This window comes from Penicillium chermesinum (genome assembly GCF_028974085.1).
Source record: "Penicillium chermesinum strain IBT 19713 chromosome Unknown utg000007l:1.0-2695246.0:1.0-2697696.0, whole genome shotgun sequence".
Classification (NCBI taxonomy): domain Eukaryota; kingdom Fungi; phylum Ascomycota; class Eurotiomycetes; order Eurotiales; family Aspergillaceae; genus Penicillium; species Penicillium chermesinum.
The window spans coordinates 469,000-486,117 of NW_026695317.1; the positions used below are offsets into that span (position 1 = coordinate 469,000).

At 47.4% G+C, this 17,118-nt stretch overlaps 7 protein-coding genes across 7 annotated transcripts; 3 read left to right on the forward strand and 4 right to left on the reverse strand.

Annotated features, from left to right (window-relative positions):
- Positions 1-2,482: 2,482 nt before the first annotated feature.
- Positions 2,483-3,590, forward strand: N7468_008887 (isocitrate lyase/PEP mutase family protein; the record flags this gene model as incomplete). Its single annotated transcript, XM_058478183.1, has 3 exons — positions 2,483-2,707; positions 2,767-2,914; positions 2,968-3,590. The coding sequence occupies 3 exons, from the start codon at positions 2,483-2,485 to the stop codon at positions 3,588-3,590; spliced, it is 996 nt and encodes a 331-aa protein (XP_058326513.1).
- A 658-nt stretch (positions 3,591-4,248) lies between these two features.
- On the reverse strand, positions 4,249-5,202 carry N7468_008888 (uncharacterized protein; the record flags this gene model as incomplete). Its single annotated transcript, XM_058478184.1, has 1 exon — positions 4,249-5,202. The coding sequence occupies one exon, from the start codon at positions 5,200-5,202 to the stop codon at positions 4,249-4,251; it is 954 nt and encodes a 317-aa protein (XP_058326514.1).
- A 222-nt stretch (positions 5,203-5,424) lies between these two features.
- On the reverse strand, positions 5,425-7,750 carry N7468_008889 (uncharacterized protein; the record flags this gene model as incomplete). The annotated part of the gene is made up of 6 exons (XM_058478185.1): positions 5,425-5,874; positions 5,947-6,256; positions 6,306-6,726; positions 6,781-7,289; positions 7,344-7,470; positions 7,549-7,750. The coding sequence occupies 6 exons, from the start codon at positions 7,748-7,750 to the stop codon at positions 5,425-5,427; spliced, it is 2,019 nt and encodes a 672-aa protein (XP_058326515.1).
- A 954-nt stretch (positions 7,751-8,704) lies between these two features.
- On the forward strand, positions 8,705-9,491 carry N7468_008890 (uncharacterized protein; the record flags this gene model as incomplete). The annotated part of the gene is made up of 2 exons (XM_058478186.1): positions 8,705-8,837; positions 8,893-9,491. The coding sequence occupies 2 exons, from the start codon at positions 8,705-8,707 to the stop codon at positions 9,489-9,491; spliced, it is 732 nt and encodes a 243-aa protein (XP_058326516.1).
- A 53-nt stretch (positions 9,492-9,544) lies between these two features.
- N7468_008891 (LysM peptidoglycan-binding domain-containing protein) lies at positions 9,545-10,889 on the forward strand (the record flags this gene model as incomplete). The annotated part of the gene is made up of 2 exons (XM_058478187.1): positions 9,545-10,026; positions 10,328-10,889. The coding sequence occupies 2 exons, from the start codon at positions 9,545-9,547 to the stop codon at positions 10,887-10,889; spliced, it is 1,044 nt and encodes a 347-aa protein (XP_058326517.1).
- A 155-nt stretch (positions 10,890-11,044) lies between these two features.
- N7468_008892 (uncharacterized protein) lies at positions 11,045-11,814 on the reverse strand (the record flags this gene model as incomplete). Its single annotated transcript, XM_058478188.1, has 2 exons — positions 11,045-11,352; positions 11,397-11,814. The coding sequence occupies 2 exons, from the start codon at positions 11,812-11,814 to the stop codon at positions 11,045-11,047; spliced, it is 726 nt and encodes a 241-aa protein (XP_058326518.1).
- A 2,409-nt stretch (positions 11,815-14,223) lies between these two features.
- N7468_008893 (uncharacterized protein) lies at positions 14,224-15,517 on the reverse strand (the record flags this gene model as incomplete). Its single annotated transcript, XM_058478189.1, has 2 exons — positions 14,224-15,292; positions 15,351-15,517. 2 exons carry the CDS (start codon positions 15,515-15,517, stop codon positions 14,224-14,226), a joined length of 1,236 nt encoding a protein of 411 aa, XP_058326519.1.
- Positions 15,518-17,118: the final 1,601 nt, after the last annotated feature.

The window sequence follows — 17,118 nt, forward strand, 5'->3', positions numbered from 1 at the left end:
GCAATGCAATCTAAATTACTGTTGGACCTGGACACAAAGCCGTGGCTACGGGGTCTCCGTATAACCATGGTTACCTGAAGGGTTGGGGGCCGCGGAGGTCTTCGACTACCGGAGCGTGCCTGTGCTGCATGATATGGTCGCAGAAGTTGAGGCCAAGAGGACAATCGGAGCATTGGCGATCAGGCCTGGGCCTAGAGGCTTGTGCACCTATACTTTGGCAGACCCAAGGGTCGAAATTCATTGCCAAGGCGAGCGCAGGGCTTGCAATCCCGACGAATAGAAGGGACCTTATCAAGTAATCTCCGCTGCAGCACAAGCTGACGGCCGCTACCTCTTCGTTTATGAAGGGTGTAGCTGCGTAGATCATCTGGGAATGCGACATGGGTTTACTGTTGCCGGAAGAGGCATCTTTAACGATTCCCTTACGGGAGCTCTCGCCCAAGGGAATGATGTTCCTACCACCATTGGTTGTGGGTTAGGCATTGGAAAGTATACCAGAGGCGTTTGGGATAGAAGAAGGGTGTTTCCGCAAAGGTCGTCCTTACTATTTGATACTGGGGCCACCGCCTGCAGAAATGTAAGACCGATTCTTGCAAAACTTAATCGATGAGGGGGGGTTCGTAACTATTACGCTGATAATGTACATTCAAGCGAGACCCGTATAATTGGAACAGTTACCTAATATTCGACTGCCTGCCCGCGGGCCTTGCGTTCTACCTCATCGCGCTCGGGTCTCAGCGGATGGTGTACTCTAGCGAGGTTCATACACTCCTTGTTCATTTCTTGTAAGGGGTTCCTCGGCTTCTTAATGTATCATTATATCCATTCCATTCAATCCATAACGCCTTCCCTGGAAGGAAGATTGGGGCATCAAAGATAAGACGCTTCGAGCCAACTTGGATATGCCCTTGTTCAGGGCAGTGGTTGCCACATTCATCTCGATAGCCTAGAAAAGGAAGCAAAAGTCCGTATAGCGACTTTTGCACAAAATAGCTCAGTATAACAGGCTCCCATGTTTCCTCTTATCCCGATCCGTCCATAATCCCGGTACTTTACGTCAACGCAGCTGCAGACCCTCGGTTAATTACGATTCTCCAATGCAGATGTACGAATACGCTTCTAAAAATCAAGATAAAGGGCTATCACAACGATATTCAGCAGGTTGACAGGTTGATGAAGGAGGGCGAGACGTCGCCACGCCTTCCCCTCTTCTTGGCCCCTTTCATTAACGTTGCATTTTGCAAAAAGAAAACCACTCCAGGTTTGCTTCCAAGCAAAGCCAAGCAGTCATACTGTGCGCGATTTTGGCGGATTCGTGCCTTGTACATGTGGCGTTCTGCCTTGACGATTCTTGAACAAATCAATCCTTCTATCCTTGATAGCGCGGTCGCAGGTGCAAAGTATTTCCTCCGTCGGAAAGTAACCGCCCAATGCCAAGCATCTTCACGTCTCAAACAGTACCCATGCCCAGACTCTAGTGCTGCAAGCTCTCTGCAGTTGGCGGCCGTGGAAAGTCAGACGGAGGATGCAACTACGAGGCGTCCGAGTGACACGAAGGGGATTGGGGGTGAATGAGGCCTTCGAGGGCAATAGTGCCCAGAGTGAAGCCTCCTCTAAGTGTGGCTGTCGCTGCACCACAGCAATATGGCCCCCTGATAGAGGCTTGTGACGGGAATTATAGGGCGCTGCATGAAATACTGACCCGCACGGTCTGAGCGCTCCGGATTGCTGATCTCCCGCGAACCGAGTCATGCAAAGGCCCGCGCCAGTCAAAGTGCTCCAAGTGGGCGGAATGCCCTTCATCTTTTGCTTGCTTCGGGTGGGTCGCTTCGTATTTCCTTGCATATGCAAGCGAGAATATGGCGCACATGTGGCCACGTATGCAAGCTTATCACGAAAAAAAAGCTCCAAATCCATCTATGGTCGAGTGGTACAAGGCCTAGAACACCTATGGGGCTTTCTCGGCTTTCTCGCACCCCCGAGAAATCCTACCCTTCGAGCCACATTATGCCGCGGAAATGACTTCTTTCATCACCAATAGCACACACTCCTATCCTCAGCTCTGTCCCGTCTAGTGAGCAGCTTGTGGCACAGGAGGGTTTTCAGCGTGGACGGCGAGGGCGATCGTGATCTGTAACAGCATCCGTCATGTCACGGCTGGGCGAAGATCTCCGCAACCGATCATTGCGCTCACGAAAAATACTGTTGACACACATCAAGTGTTCCTACGGAACGCCATCTACCTTGGCGCGCAATTGATTATGCAGTCATCAATCCTGGGCACGGGGGGATCCCGTCGCGATACCTTCAGAGCCAAGAAGTTACAACTTTGCCATTGATTCAGAGAGATAGCCGGATCAGGAAGGGTCATTCCGAGAGCAGCAGAGCCGGCAGCCATAAGTAGCTGCTTGTCTCCCAGATATCCAATTCAGACACTTTCACATCAACTTCCAAGACAAGCTCCAACCGTGCTCCCATCAACATGACTATCGCCGTTCAAGCGCAACAGAAGGATTTCTTCCACGATGTCACTGAGCTGCAGCCAGAGCCTGTGCCTGCGCCTACTCTTACTGTCCAGCTGAAGCCTGCGGCGTCGCGATTGCGCCGTATGCTGAGGGAAACCGATGAACTTATCATCTGTCCCGGTGTTTACGACGGCCTGAGTGCTCGCGTCGCCATGGAATTGGGCTTCAAGGCCATGTACATGGTGAGCTATTCGCACCCATATCAATAGGATAATCAGCAGCCCTCTCTAACCGTCACCAGACTGGCGCAGGTACAACAGCCTCGCGACTGGGAATGGCGGATCTCGGCTTAGCCCAGTTACACGACATGAAGACTAATGCAGAGATGATTGCCAACCTGGACCCTTACGGCCCTCCGCTGATTGCTGACATGGACACCGGCTATGGAGGTAAGCAAACGTCCCGACAGCAGCAGGACCGGGAGAAGCTAAATCAGCGACAGGCCCTCTGATGGTCTCGAAATCCGTGCAGCAGTACATCCAAGCCAACGTCGCGGGCTTCCACATCGAAGACCAAATTCAGAACAAGCGCTGCGGCCACCTCGCCGGCAAGAAAGTCGTCGGGCTGGAAGAATATGAGATGCGCATCCGCGCCGCCAAACTGACCAAAGACCGCCTGAACTCCGACATCGTCCTCATCGCGCGCACCGACGCGCTCCAGCAGCACGGCTATGACGAGTGCATCAAGCGCCTCAAGGCAGCGCGGGCACTCGGCGCTGACGTCGGTCTTCTGGAGGGCTTTACCACGAAAGAACAAGCCCGCCAGGCAGTCAAGGACTTGGCCCCCTGGCCTTTGCTCTTGAATATGGTGGAGAACGGTGCTACCCCGCTGATCACCACCAAGGAGGCTCATGAGATGGGATTCCGCATTATGATTTTCTCTTTCGCTTCTATTACCCCAGCCTACCTGGGCATCCGCTCTGCCTTTGAGCGGCTGAAGAATGAGGGCATTGTCGGAATCCCCGAGGGTCTTGGACCGCGGAAGATCTTTGAGGTTTGCGGATTGACCGATTCGATGAACATTGATACCGCTTCGGGGGGAGATGGCTTTTTAGAGGGTGTCTGAGGTTTTACCTTCTTTTCGTTCTCTCTGATATTGAACCGATCTTATGCTTGTTGAAGTATTCTTTCGTTGAAAATATTGATTATATCTATCGCAAACTGAGTCTCTGGCAATTTATTCTTGGGCTTCCGGTTTTAACGAAACAATGTCACCGTATCTTCTAGAACTAAACTAACAGATATGGTATGGGCTTCCTATTCGTCCCACTGGGGATATGGCCCTAAAGAGGGGACTCTTCTAATTCCGTGGTATAACTAACTAAACTGAACTGGTTAAGTAACGAAGTAAGTTCGTTATATCAAATTAGCACGAACAAGACCCTTCGCAAGGTCGGAGATTGCTAAATTAGAGAAATAATTGATTGAAGGAACGTTACCTACCATCAGCCCATATCTCGAGCACATCCAGCGAGCCTATTTATGACATACTCTGGGACGATGGAATACAACTTTCAAGGGAATTGGCTATCCTAACGGGTAGGTCCTCTTGCTGCTACAAAGTATTCTAGCAATTGCTTTAGATACTATGAATATCATTCATTGTGTTTCCAATTCCCCAGTTAATACATTGATGGCTACACTATTCAGATCCACCGGTTCCAAGGCGTAGCCCATCCCGCAGCTACAAAGAGATAGGACTCTGTTTATGTATATGCTTCGTCTCAATTCCCCTCAGAAGATGTCCGCGTTGTTCCGGTTTCCCTTGGGCCCAGCGGGATGCTCGGACCAGACGCAGGGTTCCATCTCGAGGCACTTGGTGGAGGCGTCTGAACCGGGAAATCTTGGTCAGTGGGGATTGCCATCTGACTTTCGATCTCCTCCGCTTCGTAGTGGCCAACAGCGGCTCTCTCCTTCTCACAATTGTAAGAGCGACATTTGAGAAGACCCAATTCCTCCCACAGCTCCTGAGGAGTAGCATAACGACTCGAGTTACCCTCATCGATGATGACTTTCTCAGGATCAAAATCCATTTGCTGCACAGGAATATAGGTACCTTCTGCCACTTCCTCCAAAGCCTCGAAAATCTCAGTTTCCATTTCGACCCATCTCTGCTCATCCTCTTGATCTGAACGCTTCGCAATTTTGCTCCACCATCCTCGAGGCATCTTGTGTCCAGCAGTCAGAGAGGAGACGGGATTGTACTTGTATGCAGCAGGATTGTAACCTGCCAGAACATTATCTCCGTACCATGCATCTTGCGTGAACAGAGCAAATCCCGGATCGTCAGTGATAATAGGCAGACAGGGATTGTCATCGAGACCTGGATGACTGAAAACGTTCTTGAAATACATGCTCATCGCATTCAATGTATAGATGACCGATTTAACTGTTGTGCAGGTGCCGTCTCTGATAGGGCCTCCTTCCCACTTTGTTTGCTTCTTTGGTTTGCCACAGATTCCTTTCCAGAGCTGGCCTGCTTTGCGGTTGGCCGATGAAGGCACGAATCGGATCCATTGTACATAAGGTGAGCCTTTTTGCTCCATGAATGCTGCCGGTGGCCACTCATCGCGGTCACACTTATTGGCACCCAGTGACTTGGGAAGATTAGGAACCCACCATCTCCAGGAAGTTGTATGTTGTTTGTCCCAAGCTGCAGGTGCCGTCCGAACAGACATACTGCTAATTGGGCAAACAATTGTGTTATATCCTTCTCGGGAGTTGACTGACCAGTAGTGGCGGCAAGGCTGATCATAACTGTTTGCATCACAGGCCACAGTTTTTGGCTTGTCTGTTGTACTAGTGATAGTTGTCTCCACTGTGATAGTAGTCGTGCAAATGGGTTTGCTGGCAGTGGAATAGACGATGTTATTAACAGCCGAAAACTTGCCGTTGCCAGTCTAGTATCCTGGGACGTTATTCATGATATAATTTTCAGCACGGATCCCACTAAGAGAGTTCATGTCATCATCAATGCACTCCTGTACAGCTTGCTTGGGCAAGTCAGCAAGTAAGGAGTCAAACCGCCTGTGCTGGATACCCAGCCCACCCGTGAGTAGGTTGTCAAGAATTTTTTGTTCACAGTTGATGAGGTAGTTGGTCGTAATAGATTCACAGCAGAAACTGGAGAAGTGGCCATTCTTGCATCCAGTTTTCATCCCAGCTATATGCGTGTTCTGGGTGAGAAGTGTCATTCCAGAGGGACATGTCTGTTTGCAGTCCTTTGGTTTGCCAACCCAGAAGCAATTGTTGAGCTGGACATCAGATTCGACACAAAAAGCGCGATTGTACCCATTCCCACCGCCGTGGCAGCCGTCTCCGGAGTAGACTCCAGTATCTATATCGAATACCTATTTTCACTCATAAGTAACAGTCTTCTCTAGGGAAATATGGGCAATGAAGAGCCACAATGGTAAGCTAACCTTTCCGTGTCCTTGTGTCCAAGATGTATAACCAGCCTCACATTGAGGCTCGGCCGCACAGTCAGACCAGTATGCCAAGAGGTTGACACTGTTCTGTGACTTTGTCGCGGCGAGTTTGCGAAGCCCATACGGACGGTTGATAGTCACATCATCACCAATGGAGCGAAGACCTGACAGGGTGAGGTCTGACACAGATGCCTTTGTGTCCACGTCGTCTAGATCCACAGCCCAGACCATGCGGCCACCTAAGCATTTACCATTCGCGTATTTCTTTTTCATTTCGAGGGTTTCTTCATCGTCATATGACACCCTATAATTGTTAGTGCCCGAAGCACTCATGTAATCAGTGGGGGAAATACCATTGGTCTTTATCCCAAGTGATGTACTTGACCGCCGCTTCTTTCAGCAGAATGGGAGTAAGATCATTGTCAGAGATAATCTGCTGAATCTCGGATTTTGAGAGGATACCAGATGTCGCGGTACATCTGCCAGCCGTGCCACCTCCACTGAATGGACAGCCAGGTTTAGTACAAGAGGTGTCGGAAAGCGTGAATGAGCGACCATAGAAAGCCTCTCCTAAAACGACCTTCGAAGGGCTGATATTGTTTCGCCATAGAAGGTCGAGACCCTGAGTAATTTCCGTCAAGTTAGTGTGTGGCTGCACAACGGCAGATGTATACGGGTTGTCGCCATCCCATGTGCCGTGGATATCATAACTCATAAAGTTGAACCAGTCCACATACGGCTCCATACCAACAACATCAAAGCCCTGCATATACCCTAGCCCCGAGCGAGTCAGCTATGTCACTAGTGTCGAGCAGTAGATCTACTCACAGTATGATGATGGTAAAGTGGCGGAAATTCCATATTTGCTGCCACAGGCGACTTTCAGCTCTTTCAAGAAAGTGACAAAGTTATCAGTGTCAGCAGCAACTCCACCACGATCACTGGCAGCGGGATACTCCCAGTCGAGGTCAATGCCGTCAAAGCCATAGGTCTTCATGAGCGATATTGCCGAATCGATAAACGTCGCGCGGTTGGCCTCTGTGCTCACCATATCAGACCAGATAGAGCCACCCGCATCCCATCCACCGACCGAAATGAATACTTGAAGCCCAGGTGAAGATGATTTCAAGTTGGTGAATCGGGGGTACAAATCCTCATCATATGAGTTCATTTGGGAGATGCGGTAATCAGATCCAATCAGGGCAAATCCGTAGTTTAGGTGAGTCCAGACACCAACAGTGATATCTTCCGGTGACCAAGAGTTGCATTTGCGGCCATACGACCAACTTTCATAGTAACCAATCACCCTCTCTTCACTGCTAGAGCCTGAGCATGACCTATCACCCATCATTAGTGGATCAGATAATTTCCAATCGTAATCGAGCACTTACGGTTCCTTGACTTCGTCGCATCCTTTTACACATCCAGTCCCACAAAATTCGGAGGTCGTGCCGCAGAAGCCATATTGCGAACAGCACACGTTGAGAGGACAGTCGTAGCTACCACTTGGAGCGTATTCTATACACTGATTAAAAAAATGTACCAGAAACACTCCAGGGTACAAGAAAATGGCAGATGGAACGTGTCAATACATACGACCACATTCGGCGACAGCATCACAGGTGCTTGTGCAGTTTCCTGTCCCGCAAAAGGTTGGACCAAAACCGCAATATCCGCTCGTGCTGCAGCATCCAGATACACAGTCCTTGGTTTCCGAGCAGGTTCCTGTCTCTGCGGTAGTATGCCCAGTTAGCAGAAGTACAGCCAAAGTCGCAACGACTAGGGCTGATGATCCCATCCTGAATTTGGATATGCTCTTCGGATTTGGAGACTCATAAGTAGTGAATGAAATATTCGAGCCTTAAAATAATTCTCTAGTGCTCACGTATGATATAATGTTTTTAAATGTTGCCCAGGTGGGAGCATTAATTACAGCATCCGGTACCACGGTTTAATTTACACAAGCGCTTTTCATGAAAATGTCTCACTTTTTTGGTACGCCCGCTGGATACTTCGGCGCTCAAAAACTCGGTATTCATGCAAAAAAAGGCAAAGCGTGCTTCCTTAGTCGACTCCGTCTCTGTTATTCGGTTTTCCACGACCTCTCGCCGGAGATGTCCGTGGTCTGAGTTCGCTTCCGTCCAGGTGTCTCCACCTCCTCCGTCCTCCCATGTGGGTCAGGAGGCGTCCAGCGCTTCGAAGGGGTCCAATCCAAACATCTGCACGTGGTCAATTCCTTGTTCTATGTCTTGGAATAACTAGCGTATTCCCAAATCACATAAGAGCTTACCTGCATAATTTGGCCATAGTTCTCGATATCTAGCGTTGTCCATATGCACGTTGATCATGTCGGCTATTCTATTCCGGCGCCACCAAGGTGCCCGAAATCGTTCTTGTTAGCGCTGCAGGCGCAACGCTAGTGCTGCAGGCGCAATGCTAGTGCTACATGCGCAATATGGTGTCCCATGGTTGGAGAAAATTGCGTGTGCGTATTAATTACTATCCCCATTGAGAATAACGTAACTAATATTTGTACATAGAGCTATTTCCGACGCGTTGGGGCTATCACACCTGGTCAATACCGGGCCGTGAAAAGAGCAGAAGAAAATTTAAGGGGACAAAATATTACCTATAGGCAGGCGTGCGTGCCTTCGGCTGATTTGTAAAATCCCCTTCAACTATCATAGCCATCGTCGCTATGAAGAGATCACTGGCATATCTGTTTTTGACAGTGCCGCAGGCATTCTCCGCTATGCTTTATAATGGCCTGCAAAAAAAGATTCTCTCCGCAGATCTAAGCGACGCCTGTGATGCAGCATTCAATACCACGATTGACTGTCCTGAGAATCTGATTCAGCTTGTGACTTATTCTATTCAGAACGTTGGTAAGTAATAGTCACATACCCCATAGAACTATTCAATCTTTTAACCAAATTTCAGGATGGAACACCTCGTCGCTGCAGAGTCTCTGCACACCTAGCTGCAGAAGCTCACTCGAGGATCTCGCGACGGCTGTGGAAGCCAGCTGTAACGTTCCATTCTACGTGAATAACGTCACCATGACTTTTACCGAGTATATGGACTTTTTCCAGGACAAGTATGAGCTTATCTGTCTGGCTGATGAAGAGACGGATGATTTCTGCTTGGATGTTGAGGCCTCTTGGAATATCACAAATATGGTTCTGCTGGATAAAGCAACCTGGCCAACTTATACGAACAAATGTTATTACGACGTCTCGTACGGTGACTGGGAATGGTTCTATTTCGAAAATGGAACTTGCTTGGAACCCTTCGACGATTATTTTCAAGATGCAACCGATGCAAATGGCCTTAACCAGCTGGCAGCATGGGACTACTACGTGGATCGACCCCCAGCCATTAATGACGACAACTATGGGTGGACTGAACCCCTGGAGTGGGACGAGTACCCATTGGAAATGCAATGTTCATCTTGCTTTTTGCAAAAGTTCAAGCATGGATTTGAGAGCTCATGGGGTGAAATCTGGGAGTACGTACAAACATACCTGCTTGCACGTTAATGGATACAGGCTAATGACCTTCCAGTGGAATTACTGAGCAAGTTTGGACCAATATGCAGCTGAACTGCGACGTGGATATCAATATCATTCCTGCGAACAACTACACAGCATTTGAAAACGTCAACATCACCATTGACTCTCCCGGCCCTATCACTACGATATGTCCTCAGACTATCACGATCTCACAAAATACGACATTGACTTGTCAACAGATGGCAATTGCGTACGAGATCCCTACTGCCGGAATTCGAAATCTCAACAATGATCTCGATTGCAATTGGGTGAATGACCAAGATGTCTGTGCGCCAATGTCTTGTCCGATTGCGGTTGTCTCTACCTCCAGCTCGTCTATCAATGTTGATGAGTATATCCGCAACCAGGACAATTTCACCATGACTCAATTTCTAACCTGGAATCCGTATATTGGTTCAAGACAAATTGCGAACGGTGATGCTATATGTGTGGGTCCCCCAGGAGGTCTCTACATCCCACCATCTGCCACGGTCTCGACCAATTCTACATACACGTCCATAGCGTACGCTCTTCCCTTCCTCTCCTAGATCATTTGGTTTATATTTAACTAACTCAAAATCGATCACTAGTGTTCCAGCTTCTCCAACCCCATCAGGAACTGCAACCAACTGTGGCCACTACTATCTTGTTCAAGAAGGCGATGAATGCGGCGTCATCTGTGAAGGTAATAGTCTGACATTGGCCGACTTCATTGCGATGAACCCCTCCATCAACACAAACTGCACAAACCTAGTAGTCGGTTTGGATTACTGGTACGTCTCACCTTGCTCATTCAGGGTGATTATAAGCTAACAGAATGATAGTGTTGCTACTGTCAACGGCACAACCCCCACAACCTCTAATACCACAGCAACCTTCGTCGGTGCACCCACCACTACTGTCACAGGGACGACATCTGAGTGCTACGAATGGCACATTGTTGTCTCCGGTGACACGTGTCAGCTGATTGAAGCAGAGTATGGCATCACTCTTGAAGAGTTTATCGCGTTGAATACCTATGTCAATAGCACATGTGGTAACATTTGGCCCGATTACGCCTACTGTGTGTCGGGTATTGCTACTGCCAATAACAGCACTAGCACGGCAGCAATTACAGCTACATCTACTAGTCCTCCTATCTCGGTGACAACTTCTGGCACACTTACCACAGCTACCGCCTCTGGGTCTATCACAACCCCTACTCCGACTCAGACTGGCATGGTTAGCGGGTGTACGACCTTCTACAAGGCTGTTAGCGGTGACGGCTGTTACGCGATCGCCACATCGTACGACATCACGCTTGATGAATTCTACGAATGGAATGCAGCGGTCGGGAATGACTGCAGCGGATTATGGCCAGACTATTATTACTGTGTGGGGATATAGACAGCCATACATTTGGCAGTTGAATCAATTTGGGGATTTCCTGTCTATTATAACAAAATCTCAAGTTCTGCAGTCAAGTTGTCCTCAAAAGTTATCACTATGTATAATTCACCGGTGTAGCATTTCTTTGTCTCTCTTCCTCCCTATCAAGACCCTCATCTCCGATGGCTTTGCAAATCGCCTCTCCCCTCTCGCCGCCAATCCTCCTCCCGGAACTCCGCGCCCCAACCGAAGTCCTCTGTCAGAACTCGCTTCACTTCAGTCTGCTCCCACGTGCCAGGGAGGTGAAGATAACCGATATCTCCACCGGCGAAGTATACAATCTCTAAATTTTGAATATCATCGATGATTTTCTGGAGGTAGGCGGGGGCATTGTGTGCCTCGGTTTCTTCCCGAAAGTCACCTTCTACCGGGTCAGATTCATCAATAATCCGAATGATATCTCGTTTATAGTTAGCACTTTCTTTTGAATCGGTTATTTATTATATGGTGTAGAGGAATACATACTTGACTTGGTATCCAGAATAACTGAAATCCCATCATCCAACCAACAAGTCAACGCCACCTCCCACGGTCGCAAAAAGTCTAGCCTCAATTCGTCGTCATCGGCGGCGTCTGTTAATTCAGGATCGCGGCCGTTTCGGATCTCTCTGTCGTCCAAGTATTCGAAAGCCCGTGATTGCCACAAAATCGGCTTATGGTAACCGTCTGTCGGATAGGGAATCCTTTTCATGAGAGAAATTACCTGCGGGGCGATATGGAGCGAATGACACAGCTCTTCATTGATATTGTGACCACCTTCTGGGGGGAAGATAACTTGAGCAGGGGAGAAATAGCTCAGCTTGAGAAGTAGGTTATAAATCGTGGTGACTTGGTTGACTATTGTTTCCTCATCGTAGAATGAAGACTGGGATGAAGAAGACATGGTTCCAGTATTTTGAACCCAGATGTAGACCAGACTGAGGAAAAGAGGGAAGAAGATCCAGGTATATCGTGGCATTGAAAATCCCTACTCTGGGCGGGTAAAATGGGATTTTTGGAGGGGAAAACCAGGAAGTGGATGCTGCGTACGGAAATCAATGACCCATGGATGGAAGTACTCTAGTGGCCCCACTGTATGTATCCGCGGACTGGTTGGAGTGTCAGGAGGAATGGAGTCTGTAAAGTACGGTATTTGTATGAAATATTTGTAACTTTGATCATTTTAGAATAACAGGTACCGGCTATCTATAACCTGTGGACCCGTAGACTAGTTAATTAGTTACTTAACTAGTTGCGGTGCGTTCCTTACATATTTGATTCTAAAGCTACTTTGTGGCCGAGGCTGGGAGATGTGATAGTGATATATTGAAATACATACTATCCTAACGGCTAGCTAAATGAGTCTCCACGTGACCGGCAGGGCCGGCAGGGTAACATACTTTTCTATTCTTTGTGCCATCTTTCAACGTGACATCAATTGGCAAAACATACCCACTAAACGGCATGAAAGTTCTAGACTCTGTTATTAGACTTCAAATCTGATGCTTGAGTGCTCTATAAATTTGAATTCAGAACAAGGAAGCCTTTACCCGGCACTTTGGTCCTACACTTTGGTCCTTCCCAAAGACGCAAAGGGAGATCAGTTCATCCGGCTGGGGCAAGTTGGTCGATCTTGGAGTCTTACCTTGAAATCAGGGCTCAAATCCCAACGAGGACTCAAGAATGGGGATAAATATCGTTCCCCACAATCTACTAAATTTTGGGGAACGGGCGTCCATTGCAGTGCGAAAATATGTTCCGTGAGACAAATTGATCTAGTCAAATACCTCGTGAACGGGAATATATATATCTACTGCGTCTTACGATCATTACGCCGATTGCCAAACAATTTTAACTGGAAAAGCAAATACGGGTCAAAAGAAATGATCACAGAGATAATTGAGGAATTAGAGCCACCAAGCACATGAAGGAGATGAACGCTCTAGTGTATCTTGGATCAACTCAAGCCAGTGGCAACCTCCATGAACCGGATCGTTAGTAACATATCTACTATTTCTAAGAAGATAACACACGTCTCTAGATTCTGACCCATTGGCAGAGTCTCAGAGTAATGGCATTGAGACTCCAAGCTCCTCAGAGTTTGCTAAATGCAAAAACTCAGACTGCGAGGTTCCCTTTTAGCAATGACCAGTGCTGTACCTTAGTAAATATGCATTTGAAGATCATTCAAGTTCTTACGAACAGGTCCATCTATGCGCAATGCTCGAGAATTTCGCTTCGGCCGTTCTTTGAATAGAATCTAGAGACGAGAAGCATAGTTACGGCATCTCGGGCCCTACGGGCACTTCCAGGCTGAAGAAGTACCAAGTTCCGATATTCCACCATCGCCCCACATGCATCAATACAGTCTGGTGTTTTTCCCCTAATGGAACGTTAAGCCGGTGATAATGAAAACAACCTTGCTTGCTAAGGTAGTTTTTATACTTCCTCCAATCGTACTCCGTATCACTGAAGACATGCACGCATCGAAACTCGACGCAAAAAGCTGTCACGAAAGATGTGACCGAAATAAGAAGTTTCCTTTTCCGATACTTCGGCGATCCAGTGCTCAAAAAAGAGGATATGTCTGATTCGATAGATCCTGGCCGGAGTTGCTGGCATACCTCCGAGGCAATAACGAGGTGATGTTATAAGAGGTTCTGAGCTGCAATGGCGACTAAACAATTCTTCCAAGGTGAGTTGTTGTTTCTTCGATATACATTGATTCAATCTTTTCTGTTTGTTCCGTGCTTCCAGGTTCTTTATACCTAGGTATAGGGTATATCGCTTATAGTGATGAATTGATATGGATAATATGGCCAAAGGGGGTGCAATTTGATTCATCTGTTCGTTATCCCTCTAGAATGCCTTCGGCGGATAGGATATATCATGGTTACCGAGCCAGCCTCCAAGAGTACGTGCGTGTCGCCTCAGACCACGCAAGACTATATCTCCGGGGTAGCATATGGTATATTGCGCGAATACAAGGTGGCTTGGCCATTAATGAAGTGGCTTCAGGGAACCCTAGCGCTGGTCCTGATACTCCTCAGTCATCCCCTTTTCAGCTCTGCATATAACGGGAAACAGATGGATCTTATGGATCTCACGCACACCCTATTTAGCGACGGCCAACGTTTCAGCATGGACCAGAAGTTTCTATTTATAAATATTGTCTCCAAGAGCTTTCGCTGTACAGAGCATGTGTACGGATAGTTCCTTATATTTTCAAGCCCGCGTGGCTTCAACAGTCCTTTTCAAAACCCACGAACGGCGCGTAATGTCGTATCTTGCACTGAGACTACGTACTCTTATTTCATCGATCAGCCAGGGTATTTGTTTCATGTCGATGTGATCGCTCTTTCGCCCTCTCCTTTTCACATTTTGCTGACTCTGTACATTCACTCTGAACCTCTTGTCGCCGACGAGCATACAGAGCTGCGCCTCGAGCCGCTGCAAATGTTGGATCGATTATTGTTTCTCGATTTATCTGGCTCTTAGAGTGGCCTATTGTGATTTGGTGATCACTCGACGGAGTCAGTAATACACCAGCCAAGGAATCTCTCAATATGGCTAGAAAGCGGGCGTCAGTTGCACTCTCGCCAGCTAGGAGGACGTGCGTAATAGGGCCAGCTGCTTCGCGAGGAAGGACCAACAAGTCTCTGCGAAGCTGGTCCCACAAAGAATGATCCGACGGCTCAGCTTGCTCAATGCGGTCCAGCCCTATATCAAAATCGAAAACTTGTGTCCTGTCCGACGTATACGTAGCTAGCGCTTCGCCGTTGGTCGGACGTATGATGCTAGTGTACAGCAAATGGCGACTGAAAGAAACGAGATAAACCCTAGGCGTGGATGAATCTTCGAATTCATCAGAACACTCGAAGAGGTCTTGGTAATTCCGGCACAATCCATATCCATTCGCCGCGTAGACAGTATCGGCCTCTACCAGTTTATTTGTGTAGGAAGGGCTATCGCCTACCCATGTGCGTAGATTCAACTCTTTGAGAGCGGAGGTGATTGTCTCGCTTCTGAGCGAGGGCATATCGGGAGCTGTGACGGCAACTCTATCGAGTGATTGGGATGTCGCTTTCTCGGTAGCCTGCTTTAGGTCGTTGATCAAGTCCCTGAGTATTTGCACTTCCGCGTTCACCTCCCAGCCAAGTCTCTCTTTCAACCAACGCCACAAGTCTTTCCATGACGGGAGTACATTTGATACGGGCAGGAGCTCTTCTAGATGCAGCAAGAGGGTCTCAGAGAAACTTGTAGTTTGATGTAATGATTGGGATGGCTTGGCAAGATCCTCCATTAGTTTCAAATAGTGGGAATTTCCTGCGACCTTGCCAACTTCCACCACTGTCCCGTTGTAGTAATGAACCACGGCCGTTCTGAGAATCATTAGTTACCTCAAATGCCATTTCGGAATAGGAACCTCTGGTGGCTCACCCATATGAGGGGGTTAAATCAAACCCAACTCCAGGCGCGTCATGGATTGCCACGGGCAGACACGTCTCACATCGAGGCCGAGGACAGTCATATAGGGCGTTGACCAGCGATATAAGAAGCGCAGATAAAATAAAGTTGATAACAATAAAGTATTTAGTATCTCTCATGTTTTTCTATTGCTCAGGCGTTGAGAAATTCGTGGTGGAAGGAAAGGGACTTGGAGGGTGGGAAATGGTGTTGTTCGTGTGGATCCGCATTGGCCTTAACCCCGCTTTATCACTTGCAATCAATGGAACCATGTTTCAGGGTCTAGAAGGCGTACTCGAAATATAAGCACTAATGCACTTCTTAGCCTCGCCTTTTCAACTTCATACATGCGTCCGAGCTGAGGCTTTTTCTAATTCAAATAATCCTTATCTTTTATACTGAAGGTAGCTTCTAAATTTGGAATCGCCAAAGTTGCTTAATGGCCTACTAAGAAAGTTCCACATTGGAGGTTCAAAGTTATCATGGAGGATCGAAACAGTCCCGCGGCCTGAAAAAAAAAAAATCTTAAATACTGAACCAACTTGAACTTAAAGGAGGAAATTTTTTTTTTCGGAGTGAGCCCAGCAGCTAATTTGAATGGTTGCAGAGCATGTGTTGAGAATACTACCCCGAATTTAATTTTATGGGAATATTCAAGTTATCATACAATTTAGACTCTAGATCCATCATGATCCATCTAGGCAAGGCACTAAATCGAATGACCTAAATAAAATTACATGATGGTTCGACTTCGGCCCCCCATTCGGAAAGTCTCGCGAGGCAGCTAGATCCACTATTTTTAGTATAGACCCTTGTTCGCTTGTACTAATAATCAGAATCTTGCTATTCAGGGAGAGAAAAAAAGAGAAATTAGCAAGGTCTTCTACAGGAAAGTTTTCTAGCTAATAAGCTAGATACATAAGAGGTTGGTGGGGCATTGTTACTACCTGCTTTCTAGTGTAATAGTTCGTTTAGTGGGAGTAAATTCAGTTTGCAGATTTCGAATTTTGTTTTAGAAATTTCCTTACATTCCACCTTGTCTGAATATTCTATCTGGTGCAATCAGGTCTTCTAAAGCAGACAGTCTTAAGAAACAGCCTTGAAGGCTTCGTTCCAACAAGACTCTCCAGATAAGCCACACCCCTGCTAGTGCCGATGGACCGTAGTGTCACTGACCAGTAGAAATGGCTGGTGATTCGCTAAAGAAAGGCCCGGGAGGCTGATTGAATAAAAAACACACTAACGCCGTTAGTCTCATTTATGTTGGGTCTAGATTTTAACCGAAAGCCTCTCGGATGTGTGGGAGCTGTTAGTGCTGTAACCTTACAATATCAAATCCAAGAGACAAGTGGACCTCGGAGACTCACCGTGAGCTATTAGCATGCTAATATTGTTATTGCCAGAACATAGCGGGTAGATAGATGCCGTTCCGAATCTATATCTTGTGTTCATAGTGATATGCAGCATAAAATTAATTGCGGGCAGCCTCGCCAGATCTTGACAATATATATGTGGTCAGACGATTCTCTCTTTCGCTGACAACTGTGTATTTTCATTTCGTCGGAGTCGCTTGAACTCTTCATTTCCTTCAAATTGTCTTTTCTTCTTTTTCACCTGCTTTCCCTCCTTCGCCAAATAGAGCGAAGGACACACCCTTTTATGTCCATTGGTTCCATTACAAGATCCTAATTCGTCAAATGTTGCCTTTTCCCGAGCCTTAAAGTCGGCTAGCCTTCTCAAT